This window comes from Truncatella angustata (assembly GCF_020726525.1).
Source record: "Truncatella angustata strain MPI-SDFR-AT-0073 chromosome Unknown BKA67scaffold_3, whole genome shotgun sequence".
Lineage (NCBI taxonomy): Eukaryota > Fungi > Ascomycota > Sordariomycetes > Amphisphaeriales > Sporocadaceae > Truncatella > Truncatella angustata.
This window is the reverse complement of record NW_025763383.1, coordinates 265584-282790: the sequence shown is the minus strand read 5'-3', so window position 1 is coordinate 282790 and position 17207 is coordinate 265584. Positions and strand designations below refer to the sequence as shown.

Below are 17207 nucleotides of genomic sequence, written 5' to 3'. Positions count from 1 at the left end.
ATAGTTGCATAACTTAGAATCTGTAACAGCCAATCTAATACCTGTGCGCCGACATAGAATATGAACACCCGCCATGGTATGTTTACAGGCTATTTTGATATGAGCCCAGCTTCCATCTGGAACCGTAACTAAACAATGGCAACGCGAAGGATTCGCGCTAGAGACAGACTGCAGATGCAGTGCGAGCTGGTGATTTCATGGCAGGGAAATCCCGGAGTCATCATTAACTTGGACGAGCAAGGCCGAGCCTCCTTATCATACACTCAAAACCGTGCCAATCAACTCAACGTAGCATCAGCTCTGACTTATCATTATTGGTTTGCTCGGTGCAACAAATCAAATCTGCAGCGTCACTGTTGCATCTCACCAATGGGGTGCAAACACCCACTGCGCCTTATCCCACTACAGTCCTGTCGTTGAAGTAAAATACTGAGTACATATCATGTCGAAACATTGGTCTCTATTACAATAGTTACGGCTGACTTATCTGTGCAAACGATGCATATCAAGGCGAGGTCCATCCATGATTGGGGTTTGCTAGGCGTATTTCCCATAATCTATCAAAAATGATAAGAGCACAAACATTTTACGGCGTGAAATGAAAACTTACGCAATCGGTCTAGTCTGCTAATACACTACCTCTTCTAAAGGTCTTTCTTGACAAAGTGTTCGGGCTTGTGCGTTGTCTCGTAGTCGACGTGGACGTACGCTCTCTCAATATCTGGTAGATCCTCAAGCTTAAACTGTAGCTCTTCAGCCACATCGTGGGTATCCCGCAGCGAAGCGTTAGGGTCCATGACAATGTCGACCTCGGCGATGAGGCGTGGGCCTGAATGGTAAACACGGACGGTGTCGATGCCTTGGATCAGAGGGGAGTGCGTTACGCACACATACGTGATGAGCTGCTGGGTCTCGACTGAAGCGACCACCCCAACGAGAAGCATGAATTCTTGAAAGGCAGTGCGCAGCCAGATGCCAGAAATCAGAACGGATAGAATAATGGCACCCATGGGATCGATCCACCACGCAAGCTTGGAGCCGCCAACAGAAGTCAGGATACCGAAGCCGTTGATGAGGAGGTCGTTGCGGTGGTCTTGCCACAGGATATCGACTTGGCTGTACTTGTCCTTGATACCCCAGCAGTAGAGGAACAAAGCGAATTTCGTGATGAACGCAATGGCTACGGCAATGATCGAGGGTAGGTGGAAGTTAGTAGTTCCCTCGTTCGAATGATCGGCTAGCTCCTGGGCTGAAAAGGCGATCAGGATCAGGGACACGGCTGTCATCATGAAGCAGAAGAATATATTTCCCACAGTCTCCAGACGCGCCTTGCCACTAGGGAATTTGTTCGGGTCGACTCGCTTGACTGCGCGGTTTGACAAGATAAGTAGCAGATTGCTCATAGGGTCGAAGACGGAGTCGGCCATAGTCGTGAAGAGTGAAAGCGAACCCGAAGAGATAGCACCATACATCTGTAAGACAGAGAGGATTATGTTTGCCGCGAAACTGCCATATACCGCAATCTGGTGTCGAAGATGGTCATCGCCTTGGGCCTGCTGCGCTTCAGCGCGATGCTCCTCTACGGATTTCAGCAGTCGCTCGATCGTTTCGTTCTGCGCCTTGTAGAAACCCTCAATCTTCCGAGCCTTTAATGCGTCTCGTGCAGGCACGCATCCGCGCAGTCCCGCGTTGGCACTCGCATTGCCACCTGTTCGCTTGCGTGATGTGTTGGCCTTGATCTCGTTCAACTGCGCCTCGGACTTGAATGCTGACTGCAGGTTGTAAGGGTCGCCGTCAGAGTATCGTCGAACAACTTGCATCTCAACATCCGGTCCATGATGAAGATGGCGCGCATGAGGCTGCTCGCCCTCGTCATCTACTGCCTCAACGCCAGTGCTGATACCGCCGCGGTGTGCGGGAGCCGTGGTCTCTGATACGAGTCTGGGAGTCGACGTTCGGGAGTGGTGGCTAGACTCATGATGCAGGTGGAAAGGATGTGGATGCATTGTAATGCTAGCCGACAAGTCCGGCTCCATGGTTTCCGTGAATGCTTGATCTTCAATCCACTGTAGAATTTGAAAAATAGGGTGTCGCAACTGACGCCCTGCGTAAGTGAATCGGTGTGCGTTTTCAATAGGACAAGACGAAATGACGGAGAAGCTAAAGATTCCAAGTGAAGTGCAGTGAAGTGATATTCCGCAATTACCGTGGGCGGGGTGCGCGACTTTGGACACCGCTTTGCAAAAGGTGACTGGAGATTACGCCAATGTTACTATAGTAAGGTCAGACAAGCAGGACGAAGATCTGTATCTTGGCTTGTGTTTTTGCCGGCACATTCCCAAATATTCCTGCCCAGCAAACAAGGAGGCAGCCAATATTGGTGGGTCGTTGCCTCCGAAGCCAAGCCGCCGCGTGGATTAGCTACGGCTGGTGAATGATTGCTCTACTACCCATACCCATTTATGATCGTGTAGCATTTGCGGGATCATCATTACCAGATGCCAGAGGCTCTGTGCCATCTAGCAACGCGATGTAAACCGGCGGGGGAGCCAGAGAATATGCAAATCGATTCGTCGAGAGGACCACATGTATTGCCCAGATAGAGCTTCGGAAGGGAAAATGCATGATATCCAAGCCGCTAACGCAAACCAGTGAGGGGCAGCTCATTCTCTGAGCTATGTGGCCCGTGGGCGGCGGGCAAGCTCACACCGAACGGCATCATGAGAGATATCAACCGAGAGGAGTCGTGGAAAGGCTTTACGTGCAGAGTTTGGAGTCCAGAAACAAGAGGGTATTTGAACTTAATGTACTGTGCGGTCCCTAGGACGGGGCGTCGATCCGAATGGTTTTAAGCGTTTCATTTTCGGTGGAAATCGGAAACATGCTTGTCCAAGCGGGTGGTTCCATGCCCAATAGCCGAATCTAGCCCATGCCCGGTATGTCGAGCTCCAGGATCGTAGAGAGAACCTGGATGGCGGGCCAGTTTGAATACTGACTTAACAATAAGGTCAACGTATAGACTGCTAATGAGGCTCTATAAGTCTTGACTTGTCTCTTTCGATATAGTTTTCTTTGGTGTAGAAGCTACCATGGTAGGTTTAGCATTCCATGGTGCTTTTATGGCTCTTAGTCTATGTGCAATATACCATATTAATTAGCCATGTCACAATGTTTCAATATCTTGGACCCATCGTGGTCTTTCCGCCTTGGTTATGATTCCGCATCTGCACGTCTGAGAGGGTGCGCCTCTGTATTCAGCACCCACTTATCCAGATCCACCACATCCCAATCGCTGAATACCAGGTAGAAATACTTTAGCGTTTCCGCGAGCCAGAAACTCTCCATGCTATCGACCTGTTGTGGCTTGTCCTTCGTAACATCGTCCAGCGATGCCGCTGCCACACTGGTCTTGGTGAACTTCTCGATGGCTGTGAACATTTTCCAAGCCTTGTCCATCCAGACGGGATCTCCCGTCATTCGATACATGAGGAAGACAGACTCGATAGCTTCGGGTCTCAAGATATATTTCCGGTCACTAATATCCAGCATGCCCTTCGGAAGCTTGCGTCCTTCCACGATTTTTTGCATCGCGTCATCCTCGACGCCTTTCTGACCTTTACGCCAGTGCTTCTTCAAGGTGTCTAACCAGCGCCTCTCTGACCATTTACAGTCATCTTGTGCGGAATCAGGGTCGCATGCCACAAAGCTGAAGACCTCGGGGCCGATACCCGATTGTGTGGCTGAGTAGGACCACACGCAGCCATCTGTGAGCTGTATAGCAACGTCCATATCAGCAGGCCGGTCAAAAATCTTTGCAGCTAATCCTACCATCCCCCCAGCAAAACAGGTCAGGTGCTGTGCACGAGCCGTGAAGACCACTTCCCTAGTCTCGCCTATAGGATCTTTGACCCTAGCATCTCCTGGGAAGAGTATGGGTATGTTGTCAGGATTGAGGGCGCGACGGAAAAGGTGTTTCTTGGCCACGTCGATAAAGCCTTCATAAAGCCTGCGCGGCTGGTCCAACGCACCACCAAGTAAGATGTATTGTTTCGGAAAGTATTCGTACAAGGAGTCGGACATGCCGCCCAAAGTGAAAGTCTCGCCTGTGAAAGCTAGTGGTGTTTTGGAAGCGTCGAGCGTAACGGGCCACATGCCCGGGAGGTAGGTCTCCTTCTGACCCATCTCAACCTGATCAGATATTCTCTGAGCAGCATCATGCCATGTCATATCTCCGGTCAATTGTGAAAGCTTGGAAAACTCCATACTCAAAGAGCCAATTTCGGAGACGAGTGCCGTGCGAGGTGCTGTCTGCTCTTCGCCCACCAAATACTTGCGCCAATTCCAGCGTGAGACTGGCATTCGATTTGGAGTGTCGAAAGCCGCTATCAGTAACTGTCCTACCTGCTGCGCTTTGGCCAGAAGATTTGCATGCTTCCTCCCGCTTAGCTCATAGGCAGCCAAAAACCCGCCTAGGTATCGGATTGTTGTTTCGAAAACATTTATATCTTTGGCCTGGGTTGTTGTGAAATCGATATAGTCAACAGCTTTTACCGCCATCAGGAAATCAGTTTCCAGACCCATGATCCACAGGGTATCCAGCGAGTCCACCAGTGTGGCGGCCCACCCGCCGAAGGGGTTTTTGTAGTTCCCGGTGATCGGGGTTACTTCATCCTTCAGCCAGCCATACTTCTTATAGCCAGCCCAGCTGTGTTGAAAGCTAGCCTTGACAGCAGCAAGGCGCTTTAATCTCGTGTTCTTTGCGGCGTCATCCTCTTTCGGTCTAGTAGTCTGGACTTTCGGTATGACCGCAGTTGGTGTGTTTGTCGGTAGCGGCGTGAGCTTCTTCACTGGGTACTTCGCGGGCAGCGGCTTCCAGTGTATATTTTCCAGGGCGTCTCCATACGTTATTGATCCATCAGCCAAGGGCGCGAGAGGAGAGGATTGCGAAGGCCCCTCCACTGGAGACCATATATAGTACCATGACGCAAGAACCCAGAAGATGACGACTGCAAGGACAAGCCGTGCGCGACGAAATCCCATGATGCACAGGCGAGCTGATTCGATTATGTTGAACCCAATGCGAGCGCTGGCATGGCTCCAAATTGGTATTCAAAGCCTGTATCGATGAGGCACGTGCTCACCACAGAGTCTGGCGTGGCTGGGTTTGAAAGCGTTGGAACGGGTGTCAATTACGACGCTAGGAATGATCGTGCAGTCCGACACTCAGAGTGAATGGTGCAGACTCAAAACGAAAGAAGTAATGCAGTAGATGCACACCGCGAAGTGAATGCCAGAAGGGAGATTTGGCGAAGAAAAAGAAAGAGAATAGCGACTTGGAGATCCGCTGGAGATAGTCAGGAGTTGCAGATAAATGACGATTAACCTTGATTTGGTCCCCAAAAATTGTGGGCCAGAGCTCTGCTGTACATACAATTCCGCATGTAGTGACTTAACCTACTGCAGTGCACCGTTCCGAGCTTGTGAAGCCCCCAGGGCCCCGTAGGGTTCCCGCCGATGCCGCCGGCAAGTCCATTCGCACAGGCCATTCTGTGGGGAACAAGCCCGCTATGGGCACCTGCATGCAAACCCTTGGCTGCAGGGATTGTTTCTGCCTCCAGCCATCGTACTTCGGACATTGACGAACTCGGAGGAGCCCTCCTCACCTTCGCTTATAACAACCATTTGCCGGGACGCGATCACTACCAGTAAATCCTCACCAAGTTGGTTCCGGCGGAACATACAGCTCGGTTTCGAAAATCTTCTCTGATATTTTCTTGGTGGGCGTGCATGCAGTTAACAATAGCCCGACGTCACTTGCTAGACTAGGTTGGACTATATAATTATAGAAGCTTCGATGCTATTTGCCGTGGTGACCATGAGCAGCTTCGCAGCCATCCGAGATCTCTTAGACCTAGCCGAATCCATCTATGTTTGTCATGTGTCTTTATAAAAGTGATCTACTCTTCGGAGATAGGTCTCGTCGCCACCTCATGCCAAAATGTCGGACTTGCCACAAAGTAATACGGCCAATACCTACTATTTCTGACAAAGCCACGGTTAATACAACACCCGGAAAGTATCACGTCCGTCTACCTTGTGTTGCCCTTGGGGCGGAGATGACCGGGATGGCCGTGGGTTGGCCTACTCAGTCCTCGGGTGGAAGATGTGATTGTTATCTAGCGCAGTCATATATCATAATTGTTACCATTTTGGTTTGCTCATGAGCCACTTCCTTGCTTTCTTATAACAGCTTATGTCAGTCATGGCTTATTTTTGCATCGATCAAAAGCAGAATGCTCCAGACCGCTTCCATCCCAATCTGGTGGCTCGGTATCACCTAAGCTAACGATGCTGACCACCATCCTCAGGTTTCCAAGAGCCGCATTGAGATGCTCTGATACGACAAGTCCAAACCCAAATCTGCGTCGCTTGACGCTTGAGAAAACGGTGGATAATCGCGCCATTCCCCTGCTATCAAGCTGTAATGGCGTTTTGGTCAGCAAAGTGCCCCTATGGCCCTGACTTTATGAGCAGGTTTTCTTTTCCCTTGGGTGGGGGTACTAGATGAAATTCGGTGGCATGATGGTGGCACAGTGACTAAAACATCTGGAGAAAGAGTGAGGTATCAAGAGCACTACCGTTTGCTCAAGTCATCCCAGAATTGGCAGGCCTAGCTGCACTCTTGGATGTATCGCCGCAGCCTGCGTGGGCCTGAACTAGAGACCAAATTGTGTTTGAGGTATCCCTAGTCATAGTTTTCTTAGAAGTGTCATGTATTTGATTAAGGAACTATGGAATGTGTAATGCTTCCTTGCGAAGAATGTTGCCATTCTGCCAATCTAGGTGAAGCTGCGCCAGGGATATCTGTGTATAAAACCGACTTAAATGCAATGTCCAATGATGTGCCGTTGCCATGATGCTATGAATCAGAAAAGCTGTTTCCCCCAACTCCTTTCGAATGCAATGTAGATAGCCCGAGTGTCATGGTTGTCCTACGCAGCCTGTGTTATGGCTAATGAAACGAGTCCCTGCCCGGAAGCAGAAATCGAACCCTCTTCTTGGGCTTGGACGCCGGAATGTCCATGGGTGGCGTCTTCTGCTCCTGGAAGTACGCTTCCAGGTCCTCAGTACTCAAGCCCCGCTCACTCAGCGTCTCTTTCTCGGGCTCCTCCTCGATAGACCAAACATTCGGGCTAGGCTCGCAATAAGAGTGTCTCCGCTGAAGTATTACGCTGCGAGATCTGCCCCGGAACGTACGTCGAGGTGGCGAGAACTTCTTTTCGGGCCGACCACGTGGTGATCCTATATGGAAGGACGCCGTAGATGAAACATCGCTGTTGCCAATCTTCGTCTGTGCTGTCGGACCAGCTAATTGGGGCCGATCGAACCCAAAGTCAGGCAATCCCAACGGGAATGACTTGCTTGGCTTGAAGCGGATATAGTCATCTTCGTCGTCTGAATCATCGTCAAGAATGGCACAGTCGTTGCCGTTACCCCTTCCACGCGGCTTGTACTTCTTGAGGCCATCTAGTGTAGAAGGGCTTATACTGCGGACCATCTCCTGCGGATTGTTTGCATCTTCGATACCGGCATCAAAGTCAAATTGAAAGTCAAACTCTTCGTCGCCGTCGGGTGTAGGCGGTGTGAGAAAGTATTTCAAGGGATGTTGCTGTAAGAGAGGCAGGTCCAGATCGTCATCGTCCGTCAATGTGTCGTCGTCCAGCACTGGAGTGTTCCGGCCAGTTGCCGGCGGCCATGATTCAGGCCGTGTTTGTGGGAATGTCCCACTTGGGAGGAAAGGCATGACACCGATAATTAGAGGGGGTGTTCCCTTAGAAGGTTTAGAGTTGGAAGTGACGGAAAGAACCAAGTGGCATCCCGCTCATTTATATTGATCTTGCGACAGAAGTATCAACCGCAGTCAACGACATTCGCCGGGCTGAAGCCGGCTCAAACCTATGTGCCCAGATGAGAGGATAGAGGAGACCAGAAATGCTCGACTTTGTAAGTGATCAGTCGGGAGGCACAAAAGTCGTATCCACGGTGCTCAGCAGCGGCGACGCCCTTCTTATATACCGCCACTAGGCAGAAAGAAGGACAACCTGCAGGACGCATCCCGGCGAGATGTGTCCAGTCATTGCCCAATCTGAATGGGTTGCCTTGTGAGCAGGCAGCCTGATTATTGGGTGGTCATCCTGCGCCATCGCATTTAGGACATTGCCGCATGCGGGGCCTCATGGCTACTATAATGGCAGTGAAGCGGCCAAAGCCTGCGCCAAGGTGCGCGGGAGCGGTGAATTTCCAAGTAATGATTCCCTTATGCGGAATCACGCGTCTCAGGTGGTGGGTGAGATACGGTGGGTTTCGGTGGTAGTGTGGTGATTACCATGGCATTTAGCTGCGAGAGGATGTTAATTTGTGGACGCCCTCCAACACACGGGGAGATAGCTCACTAAGCTAAGACATGAGGCCACCACCTCTTGGGCAGAAGGGAGCATCTGACTGCTTTGCCCGCGCTCTGCCAGCCGAACTTGCCGTGAACACGGGAGGAGTCATTGTTACACTTGCATGCACGCGGCTCGGAGAGGCAGTCATGCTCTGTGGCCAGTGATGATACAACCGGAATGCTATGCCTTGCCGATCGACAGACGCGTATGCACAGTACCTTGCATATGCCCTGTCGGGTATGCAGTTGCCGACTGGCCAAGTGAACGCGAAGTTCTCATGATTGAATGAAGACGAGATCTGGCCGTAACCTTTGCATGGGAAGGAATTCGTAGCCTGGGCTGTGCCTCAAGGGTGCCCTGAGACCCTCAAAGGAATCATTGCAAAGCCGGCCTCAGTGCTCGACGCGTGGTACAGCCGCCATGATTCGCAATACGATTATGCGTAAGACAGTAGCTCGAACATGGAGAGGCTGTGTGGTAGCATCTATTTGCTGGGCAAATGATCGCTTGGTTCTCGGTCAGAAAGCCACCCGACCAGACCGCAAACTAGTGGGGCTGAGAAATAGGAATAGTTTATCTACAATCCGGCTTTTCGCGCTTCTTTTGTGGAGATTGGGGTTTAGTGTTGGAAATCCTACCTCATTCGTTATCAGATGACACTCGCGAAAACCTTTATCTCTGGCATTTCCATCTGCTATGACAACATGGGAGCACCGCAACTGTCTGTGGTTCCGAGGCATTCATCGTCATCATGATAAGTTGACAGCATACAATACTGACCATTGGTGCTGGATAGCGAGGCATGCGATATTTTGGTGGACTTCTTCTCAATGTGAAAGTCGCTTTCGTAAACATGTCCCGAACAGGACTTGTGTATGCAACTACAGCCCGTTCTTTGCATGGTTAGATAGATCTCAGGGTCATTGATGCTGATCGTATGCGCGCCAGATCTTGCGGGTCGATCAAACCTAGATTATGTCTGGCTGTATCTGAATGGGCCATTCAAAGCTTACTACTGGCTGGGCGGTGATAGTCGTGCTGGCGCAAGGCTAATGCTAGTATGAAGTCGATATTTGCTAGTCCCTATCCAATTAGTTTGTGTGTTCAATCGACCGGGGGCTTTCAAATTCGTTTGCACGAGTGCTACAGGTCGTGATATGGTTCTACCCGTATTTAGAACGTCATCACTTCGAAATCACAGGTTGCTGGACCGTACCCAGGTATTGTTGTATTGATTGTCAGCGCCAACACTTACTCGTGGAAGAATAGGAACAGTGAAGGCTATTGAGTCGTGCATCGAGATTGTACTACAGTATGACTTCAGCTCGATTTGACATTTCTCTCGTGCTAAAAATGAATTGTGCTTTATCGGTCTGCAAGCTGAGGAGTCATGGGTATGGTAAAACAGCCACCCAACACCAGCACACGCCGGGATCGACTCTTTTATGCGCGTCGAAATAATGCCCAACGCGTGCGGGTCCTGCTGAAGTTCCTGCGGCTGCAATCACGCATTTTGGCTCTAATTTGACATCTCAACCACACCGCTGGGTCGTGAAAGATGGGACCAAACTGGTCCATTACGAACTAAAACACCAGAGCCGCATATGCTGGAAGCTTGATTTTCGCTTTGATCCTACCTATACTAAATAGGGCTGAGTGGATCACGCGGTAGCGTCAATAGGTATTGGATAAGCAGCATTGGTCATGACACGCTGCCTCTTATAACGCGTTTCAAGAGATATTGAAGGTCTACTATTCCCTGCTGCCCAATGTCATTCCTTCGCCAAACATGAGCGGCTTTGATCTGGTAAACTTGATCCGGCTGTATCACTATGACATTATCTTTGGCATGTTCTTACCGAGCTGTCCAACCATCGTGAGGCACTGTTTTTACAGCTACACGCCTGACAAAACCCCTGCTCGTGTGGCTCACTAGCTTTCAGCGTGTTTAATGCATATGGGTCTGCGAAGATTTTACTTAAAAGCGCCAATCCGGAGGTTTGAGATTTGGTAAAGACAAGCTTGCTCCAGGGCTATATGGCTTTGGTCTGTTTCTATGGCTCGCGGCCCATCCACACATACGGTGTAAGTCAAGAACATCCTCTATCTTGTATAAATCTCTAACCATTACCTAGACTGGCCGTCGTGTGTTACAAATACCATATCACTAGATGTAGATGCTATAATGAAGGGACTGGCTTGTTGGACTCTATCTATGGGCGAATACCAGCACGCACACTGGAACGCTTCCACGGAAATTAGTCAAGTTCCCAGCGTGCATCATGCCAAGATGTGATGAGCGTAAGAATCTGAGGCGACGGTTGCATGCTGGACAACGAGAGAAGATCACTTTGAAATCTTTCAAGAAGATTTGGCCCTTCCGTCGATACGGACTAAACCTGGTACACAGACTGATTGAACGATCAAGTCTTATCCAGGCAATGATTTCGGTCTCTCTATCCAGAAGACAGCTTCTTAGTTGGCGCAGATTCATTCGAGGTTTATGCAGCGCGAGGTGTTGCGACAAGAGAGGCGAAAGAACCTGAAGACCTGAGAGTAGCGGCTACGCGACGACAGCACTGATGGCAGTCACATCTCGACCATATCGCAATCCAGAATCCAGATTATGAGGAGGTATGATGATATCATATCTTCTTGCTGCGTGAACTGGCTCAAATGCTGCACGTCAAGTCGCTTACACCATAGTGGAGGCTGCGCTGGCTTTCCGGGAAGGTCAAACCTTGTGCGAAGACGCCGACAATGCATCGCATGCTGCCACGCAAACCCAAATCTGATCTCACTTGGCATCTGCTGTGATGATACTATATCTTGGGAAGTAGAGGTTCATACTTATCAGCGCCAATTTGGGGCAAAGGTGATTGCCGGTTGCATCGAGGGAAAATATCCAAGATTGCGATTTCCTCGACAGCACATCCTCTGGGTTATCAATAATGCAGAATTGCTACCTGGGCACTTCATCAGCTAGATTACTACAGTAGACTAACCTAGAAGCATTCTGGGTTGTATGGCAGCTGATAAATGCTCGCTGCATCTCGGCGGGGTCTCCTCAACGAATGGATCCCACACTGTTGCGTCGAAACCAAAAATCGCCTTGGATTTCGATACCATCCGAGTCTTCACCGCTCTTTTCTCGCTGTCGAATCGCCACCAGACAATTGGACAGGTTGTGTATTATATACGTGCCTGCTTCTGTATTCTCTATAGGTTAGCGACTTATCAGAATCGCGAGAGGTTCGATGCGAGTCGGCTTACTGCTGGACGCTCGTATCGTCGCCCTCGGTTGCTTTTCAGCCTCACTTTTGGAGTACTGTCCCGTCCCGTGGCTTGAGGTCTTATTCGATCCTATTCACATTCGACCATCGGATCCACTCTTCAGGCTCGATTCATGCATATACTGATAATCGTCGCAATTGTACTATCTATACCATATTGATTGATCCCGAAGTGCCAATGATTGTCACTTGGTCCAGACTACATTCGGCTTCTTGCAGCTACCTCCATGCTCTATGCTGCAACTACCTTTCTTTCTGCGGCTTGAGTCATCCCGTCGTCTATCTAACCTCCGAGTCAAAGTCGGTTCGAGGTATCCAGGACATCCATAAGCATGGGCCTGCTGACGAGCCGTTGGAATGGGTGGCTGCTTAATCGCGGCTTACTCATTTGCTCAGATTGACACGATTGACACGCAGATATGCAATGCCAGGATAGTCTCGACTGTCTGTTCTGTTCTCGATCACATCCAGACCAACCAATTCGCAGTAATTGAGGCACTCTACGACGTCTGATACTCCCATGTAGCCATTTGGCCCATTGCGGTGAAATAAATTGACATTATGCTTGTTTCACGGTTGGACATCCATTTGGCATTTCCCGTGACTGGGTCCATCCCGCCGATGCCAGTCAGATTTAGCCATCGCATAGCATCATGCATAGTGAAGAGCTAAAATTTTAGTCTCAACCATGTGGAAAAGAAAGATGTCGCAATGCCAGACGGCGCTTTACTGAGGCGGAACACGAATTTCCTCTTTCAATGCGGTTCATGCATGGTTATCCCTGGACATATAACCAGTAACTCCGTGCGGATTATACTCACCACGTTCAGACGAGTATGCTGCAACATGATCATAGTTGAGAACGAAACTTTCGCGCTCTGTTCTATTCAGGAACACCTATGACGAAGCCAATGCATGATTTACATTAGTATTGCACAGCACGCACTGGCTGTGGAGTCAGAAAGAGAACCTACGATGAATTTTTAGTATATTTCGAACCCCGCGATTGGCGTTGCTTCCGTGCCCAACCCCAGCGACAGAAGTCCATGGTGACTTGGACTTATGCATGATTGCTGCAAAGGCAGCACCCAAATCCAATGAGACCCGGGCCTCACGGCTGGGGAAGCATGAAAGCATGGAATGGTGTGCGCTGGCACAATCTTCTGCCTACCGGGCTTGCTGGCAAATGGAAACTCAAGGCTGCCGCCGAGTGGACGCAGACCAGCATCATCGTAAACTGTCGACGAGAAACTCCGGGTGATTCCTGGTATTGCCAACTTCTCTTCAGGCGAACCATTTCCTTCACTCGCATCCTGAAATCTTGGAGAAAATACGAGGCAAGAGGCATTACTTCACATGACTCTATGAGCCTGGCAACACAGTCTGAGAGGCTCGCTTTGAATTTACAGTCACTCGATCGCAGTATTGGTACCCAAAGCTCGCAGTCGGGCATCTACCTAACCCCAGGCTCTGAACACAAAGTCAGCTTTGAGCTTTTCTCCGGCGCCGTTCCGTCCTCTCAGTGGACTGCGTGTCTCCTTTTTCGCCTCCTGCTCTGTTTCTTCCAATCCTGCAATCACGGTTGGCATCAATTCTGCTGGCCACTTAGATCAGTCAACCACACTCGGACCCAAGCGCACCGTGTGCCTGATGAACAGGGTTCGACTAATTCAGTTGAAGTGAGGCCGCGCAAGAAGATTTAACTCAGCGCTAGCCAACGTTTGACATTGTCTTGTATCAGATTTTCTGGGAGACATCCTGCCAACTGTCGCAATAACTATCGTCGACACTCGTCGACCCTACTTGATTGGGTTCAAGGAACCCGATTTCTGGCTCACGTTGACTCCGTAATCGTCACCCAAAAGCCGGCAGACCCCAGTTTCGGAAGGAATCTAGAATCCGGAAAACAGCTCAGCAACGAAGGCGATCAACGAGAGGTCCATAAGGCGACAGAGCCATTCCAACGGCTACCATATTTGTGGGCAGCGACATTTATCAGGCCCATAGTTCGGGTATCCGATCCACCTTTGGGTAGCCACCGTTTCTCGCTAGAAAGCCCAGCCGTCAATCCGCTACCCCGTTCAACCCGTTGTCAATCAATCGTCTCTGGGTCTTGGTCTTTGAGTGACACCCGCCCCAAAGGACGATCACCAAGGATCTCCCCCCCGGTCTCCGTTGTGACCACTATCGATAAAAAACGGTTCCCTGTGAAAGTTGCATTTCTTGACCTGGACCCCTGCTCCGGAAGACCAACCAGCATTCTCCCCCAGCTGCGCTCCTTCGGTCAAAGTCGCACTCATTCCGCCGCCTCTGCCACACTGTCTCCCCTCTTTTGGACGGTGTCACAGCATTTCGACTGACGAAAGGCGACGAGTACATACTGTACTGTCTGCCACCATCCCTACCTGGCAACCCGCTGTCGCAGCCAGACCATCCAATATCCTTCTGCCCACCCGCAAGGCCCAAGGGCCAAAAACAAAACCCATCGACTGTCGCAGGCATTTTATTTTTCTTCCCCCCCCCTCGCCTGCTGGCCTGTCAAAACACCTTTGGAGGTTTCCCAAACCATAGTCCCGCCCACCTTGAGCGATTCTTTTTCCAGAATCACAGAATTTCTTCGCATGCATTCATTCCCGTTCACCGCTTGCTAGATACTTCTGCGTCCTATAACCCAAACTCGCTTGTTCATTCAAGACTCTTCAAGGACATACACGACCGATCGAACAAAACTGGGGCGTACACCTCAAATCGAGGACCCGCCCTCTTTTGAGGCTTATAGGGTTTTTGCATCCTACCACGATCGATTTCGCTCACATGCAACTGTAAAGGTCGACCAAGCTTCGACGTTACAAAATGCCCAGGCCCCAGCCCAGCGCTGCATTCTTCGAGGACGCGGACGAGGACGGCAACGTAATGGCAGATTCTCGAAGATATGCCAAGTCTACAATTGCATCTGCCCCAGGCAGTCCGGTGAAGCAGCAAATGAACACGGGCAAGAAGAAGGCATCGCGACGGACCGAATTGAGTTCACCAGAAGAATCAGACTCAACCGAACATGCCTCGGGCTCTAGCCGGCACAAGAGTAAGGACAAGAGACACTCTGTCAGTAGGAGCAAGGGCAAAGAGCCAGAGAAACAACGACCCATCGTACGATCTTCCAAGACAGCACCCAGCCGGACTGTACGACACCATGATGAAGCCTCGTACTATGGAATGGCAGATCACCATACCATTCCAGCATCGTCGCGGCCGCGCGCTCTGACCTCCCGTCCTCAAACCTACTATGGCCAGCGACCGCCTCTGTCGCAATCGGCATATTATCCTCCAGGACCCCAAGCGCCTCCCACTTCATATCCACCGCCGCCATGGCTAGGAGGGCCGCTGTTGGGTTCGTCTCCTTTGGCATCGTCCCCCATGGCCCACCCCGAGGACTACTTTGCCCGGGGCTCAGACGCATTAGCTTCCCGGTTCGCGCGGGGAGAACAGCATCACCGCCCATCTTCTGCCATGGGACACCACGTCGGCTCCCATGGGAGCATATATGACTATGATGCGCCACCGCCGCCACAAAAGCTCGTTGCACGGAAGCCTTCGTTGTCAACGAGGCCTAGTAAGGAACAGAAAGATCGTGGCCTGATGCCGCCGCCGCCGCCTGTTCGTTCCCAGACGACACAGCCCCGTCAGGCCTTCAAACCGCCACCACCACCACAACAACAACAACAACAACAACAGCATTCCCATCCTCGGAAATCTGTTGGCTTCGACGAGGACGATTTTAGCGAAGCAGATGCGAGGCTATACCGGGACGTTGATCGACGCGGCTCCATTGATTTCACAAAAATGCCCATTAGATCAAAACGCCACAGTTTAGGTCCAGAATATTTCGAGGATGACGATTATTCTATTGAGCCTGCCGCTTCAAAGTCGTCACGACGCGAGAACCGACGCTCTGCCTCATACCAGCTCGACGATCAGGTCAAGAATGCCAGCCGATACCTGGAGGCGACTGGCGGCACTAGCACGGCTTTGACAAACGAAAACCTGCGCCGTATCAAAAATGGGGGAAGCAGCCGTTCGACACGAAGCACCGCCAGCCGCGATGAGAGCAGTTTCAAGCAATCTGCGGCGACGAGAACCACCAGGTCAAGCAGCAACGACGATGACATCACCATCAAGGTACCTAGCGGTGCTGTAGTTGAGGTCGGCAATGCCAAGATAAACTGCACCAACGGCGGAGAAATTAATATTGGCCGTGGTGGCGGCGGCAGTGAACGGGGCACCGTTTATGATGACGATGGCAGAAGCCGGGCGCCGAAATCAGAGAGGCCGTCAAACCGGACCCGGACGAGTTCTCAGAGTGTGCATTCCCGACGCCCACGAGCTCTTCTTGGTGCTCATCCTGAGGACCATGCGCAATATCCCGAGCGACATGGACCCACGTATTCCGAACACCACGCGCCATCTTATCCCTTTCATGATTACACCTATGCTCCGCGGTATCCTGTTGCTTACCCGGGGACACATTATGACGAATCCGACTATGACGATTGAGTCCGTGGCTGTTGATTCGAACCACGTCAATCTCCAATTTGATACAGCTTTTGAGGGTTTTCCTCTTCTTTCTTCATATTTCTTTCCAGTTTTCATACAACATTGCTTGTATTTTTCTCTACCCCGTTATATCCCCTTATATCCTAGTCAAATCTGCTTGTTGTTGCTCCGTTGTCTTTCCTCGCGCGGAAAGGAAAAAAAGTTGATACCCCTTTGAAATGGACGACAAACGGCTAGGGCAAAGGGGGAATAATTCATGTTGTTTTCTTGGCTAAGGATATCGCATTGGCGCTTTTGTATATGAGACATGATTTACGAGACGACTGGCCACGGCTTTAAGAGCACATTGTCGAGGTGGCCTGGCACGGACTAATTCTGGGTTTTGGATCCGTGGGAAAGGAAGTCTGTTCTGGTTTTGTCGTTGAAACACTGTGCAAGATATGGCTGTGCCATGCTACCCATTGCGATACCATGTGCTTTACAGCCAAGTCGTTCGCATTTGCATGGCGTCCAGTGTTTGTTTTGGACTGATAGACTGCAAGGGCATTGAAGTTCACACTTCTGTTGGCTGGGATACATCCCCGACAAAGAGACTTGCCATCTCACTTTGGTTCTGGATTTTATTCACTGGTCGGGAAAGTGACCTGAAGTCGTGGGAACTTGTCACTTTGATGGGATTGATGATGAGTGCTCCCTAGCGGAGTGGAGAGTTTCAATCTGGGAGAAAGACTGGTATCCTGTAGCGTGAGCGTTCGAAAACCGAATCATGAACATGATGATGATGATGAGCATAATGGGACGACGTCGGGATGGCGATGAAATTGGGGGCGACCTTCGGATGGCATTTCTCTTTTGGACACAAATGCCATGATTCAATATAGATACATGGTGCTTGGGGGCTACTCCCTCCTCAATG

The 17207-nt window shown here is 50.6% G+C and overlaps 5 protein-coding genes across 5 annotated transcripts; 2 read left to right on the top strand and 3 right to left on the bottom strand.

Annotated features, from left to right (window-relative positions):
• Positions 1-644: 644 nt before the first annotated feature.
• Positions 645-1820, bottom strand: BKA67DRAFT_515549 (putative metal tolerance protein 3; the record flags this gene model as incomplete). The annotated part of the gene is made up of 1 exon (XM_046097737.1): positions 645-1820. One exon carries the CDS (start codon positions 1818-1820, stop codon positions 645-647), a length of 1176 nt encoding a protein of 391 aa, XP_045959282.1.
• A 1177-nt stretch (positions 1821-2997) lies between these two features.
• On the bottom strand, positions 2998-5377 carry BKA67DRAFT_559242 (glycoside hydrolase). Its single transcript, XM_046102378.1, has one exon. It carries the CDS (start codon positions 5038-5040, stop codon positions 3211-3213), a length of 1830 nt encoding a protein of 609 aa, XP_045959281.1. The 5' UTR covers positions 5041-5377; the 3' UTR covers positions 2998-3210.
• Positions 5378-7012: 1635 nt separating this feature from the next.
• BKA67DRAFT_656978 (uncharacterized protein) lies at positions 7013-7804 on the bottom strand (the record flags this gene model as incomplete). Its single annotated transcript, XM_046107037.1, has 1 exon — positions 7013-7804. One exon carries the CDS (start codon positions 7802-7804, stop codon positions 7013-7015), a length of 792 nt encoding a protein of 263 aa, XP_045959280.1.
• A 5488-nt stretch (positions 7805-13292) lies between these two features.
• BKA67DRAFT_223430 (uncharacterized protein) lies at positions 13293-14347 on the top strand. The gene is made up of 2 exons (XM_046095579.1): positions 13293-13419; positions 13482-14347. Exons 1-2 carry the CDS (start codon positions 13391-13393, stop codon positions 14098-14100), a joined length of 648 nt encoding a protein of 215 aa, XP_045959279.1. The 5' UTR covers positions 13293-13390; the 3' UTR covers positions 14101-14347.
• BKA67DRAFT_223431 (uncharacterized protein) lies at positions 14348-16476 on the top strand. Its single transcript, XM_046095580.1, has one exon. The coding sequence runs from the start codon at positions 14594-14596 to the stop codon at positions 16289-16291; it is 1698 nt and encodes a 565-aa protein (XP_045959278.1). The 5' UTR covers positions 14348-14593; the 3' UTR covers positions 16292-16476.
• The last annotated feature ends 731 nt before the right edge of the window (positions 16477-17207 follow it).

Bases quoted from the DNA above. Each gene is read 5' to 3' on its own strand.
- BKA67DRAFT_223431 (XM_046095580.1), top strand. From the start codon at position 14,594: ATGCCCAGGCCCCAGCCCAGCGCTGCATTCTTCGAGGACGCGGACGAG.
- BKA67DRAFT_559242 (XM_046102378.1), bottom strand. From the start codon at position 5,040: ATGGGATTTCGTCGCGCACGGCTTGTCCTTGCAGTCGTCATCTTCTGG.
- BKA67DRAFT_223430 (XM_046095579.1), top strand. From the start codon at position 13,391: ATGAACAGGGTTCGACTAATTCAGTTGAA. The intron at 13,420-13,481 runs GTGAGGCCGCGC...GTCTTGTATCAG, and splicing joins GTTCGACTAATTCAGTTGAA to ATTTTCTGGGAGACATCCTG.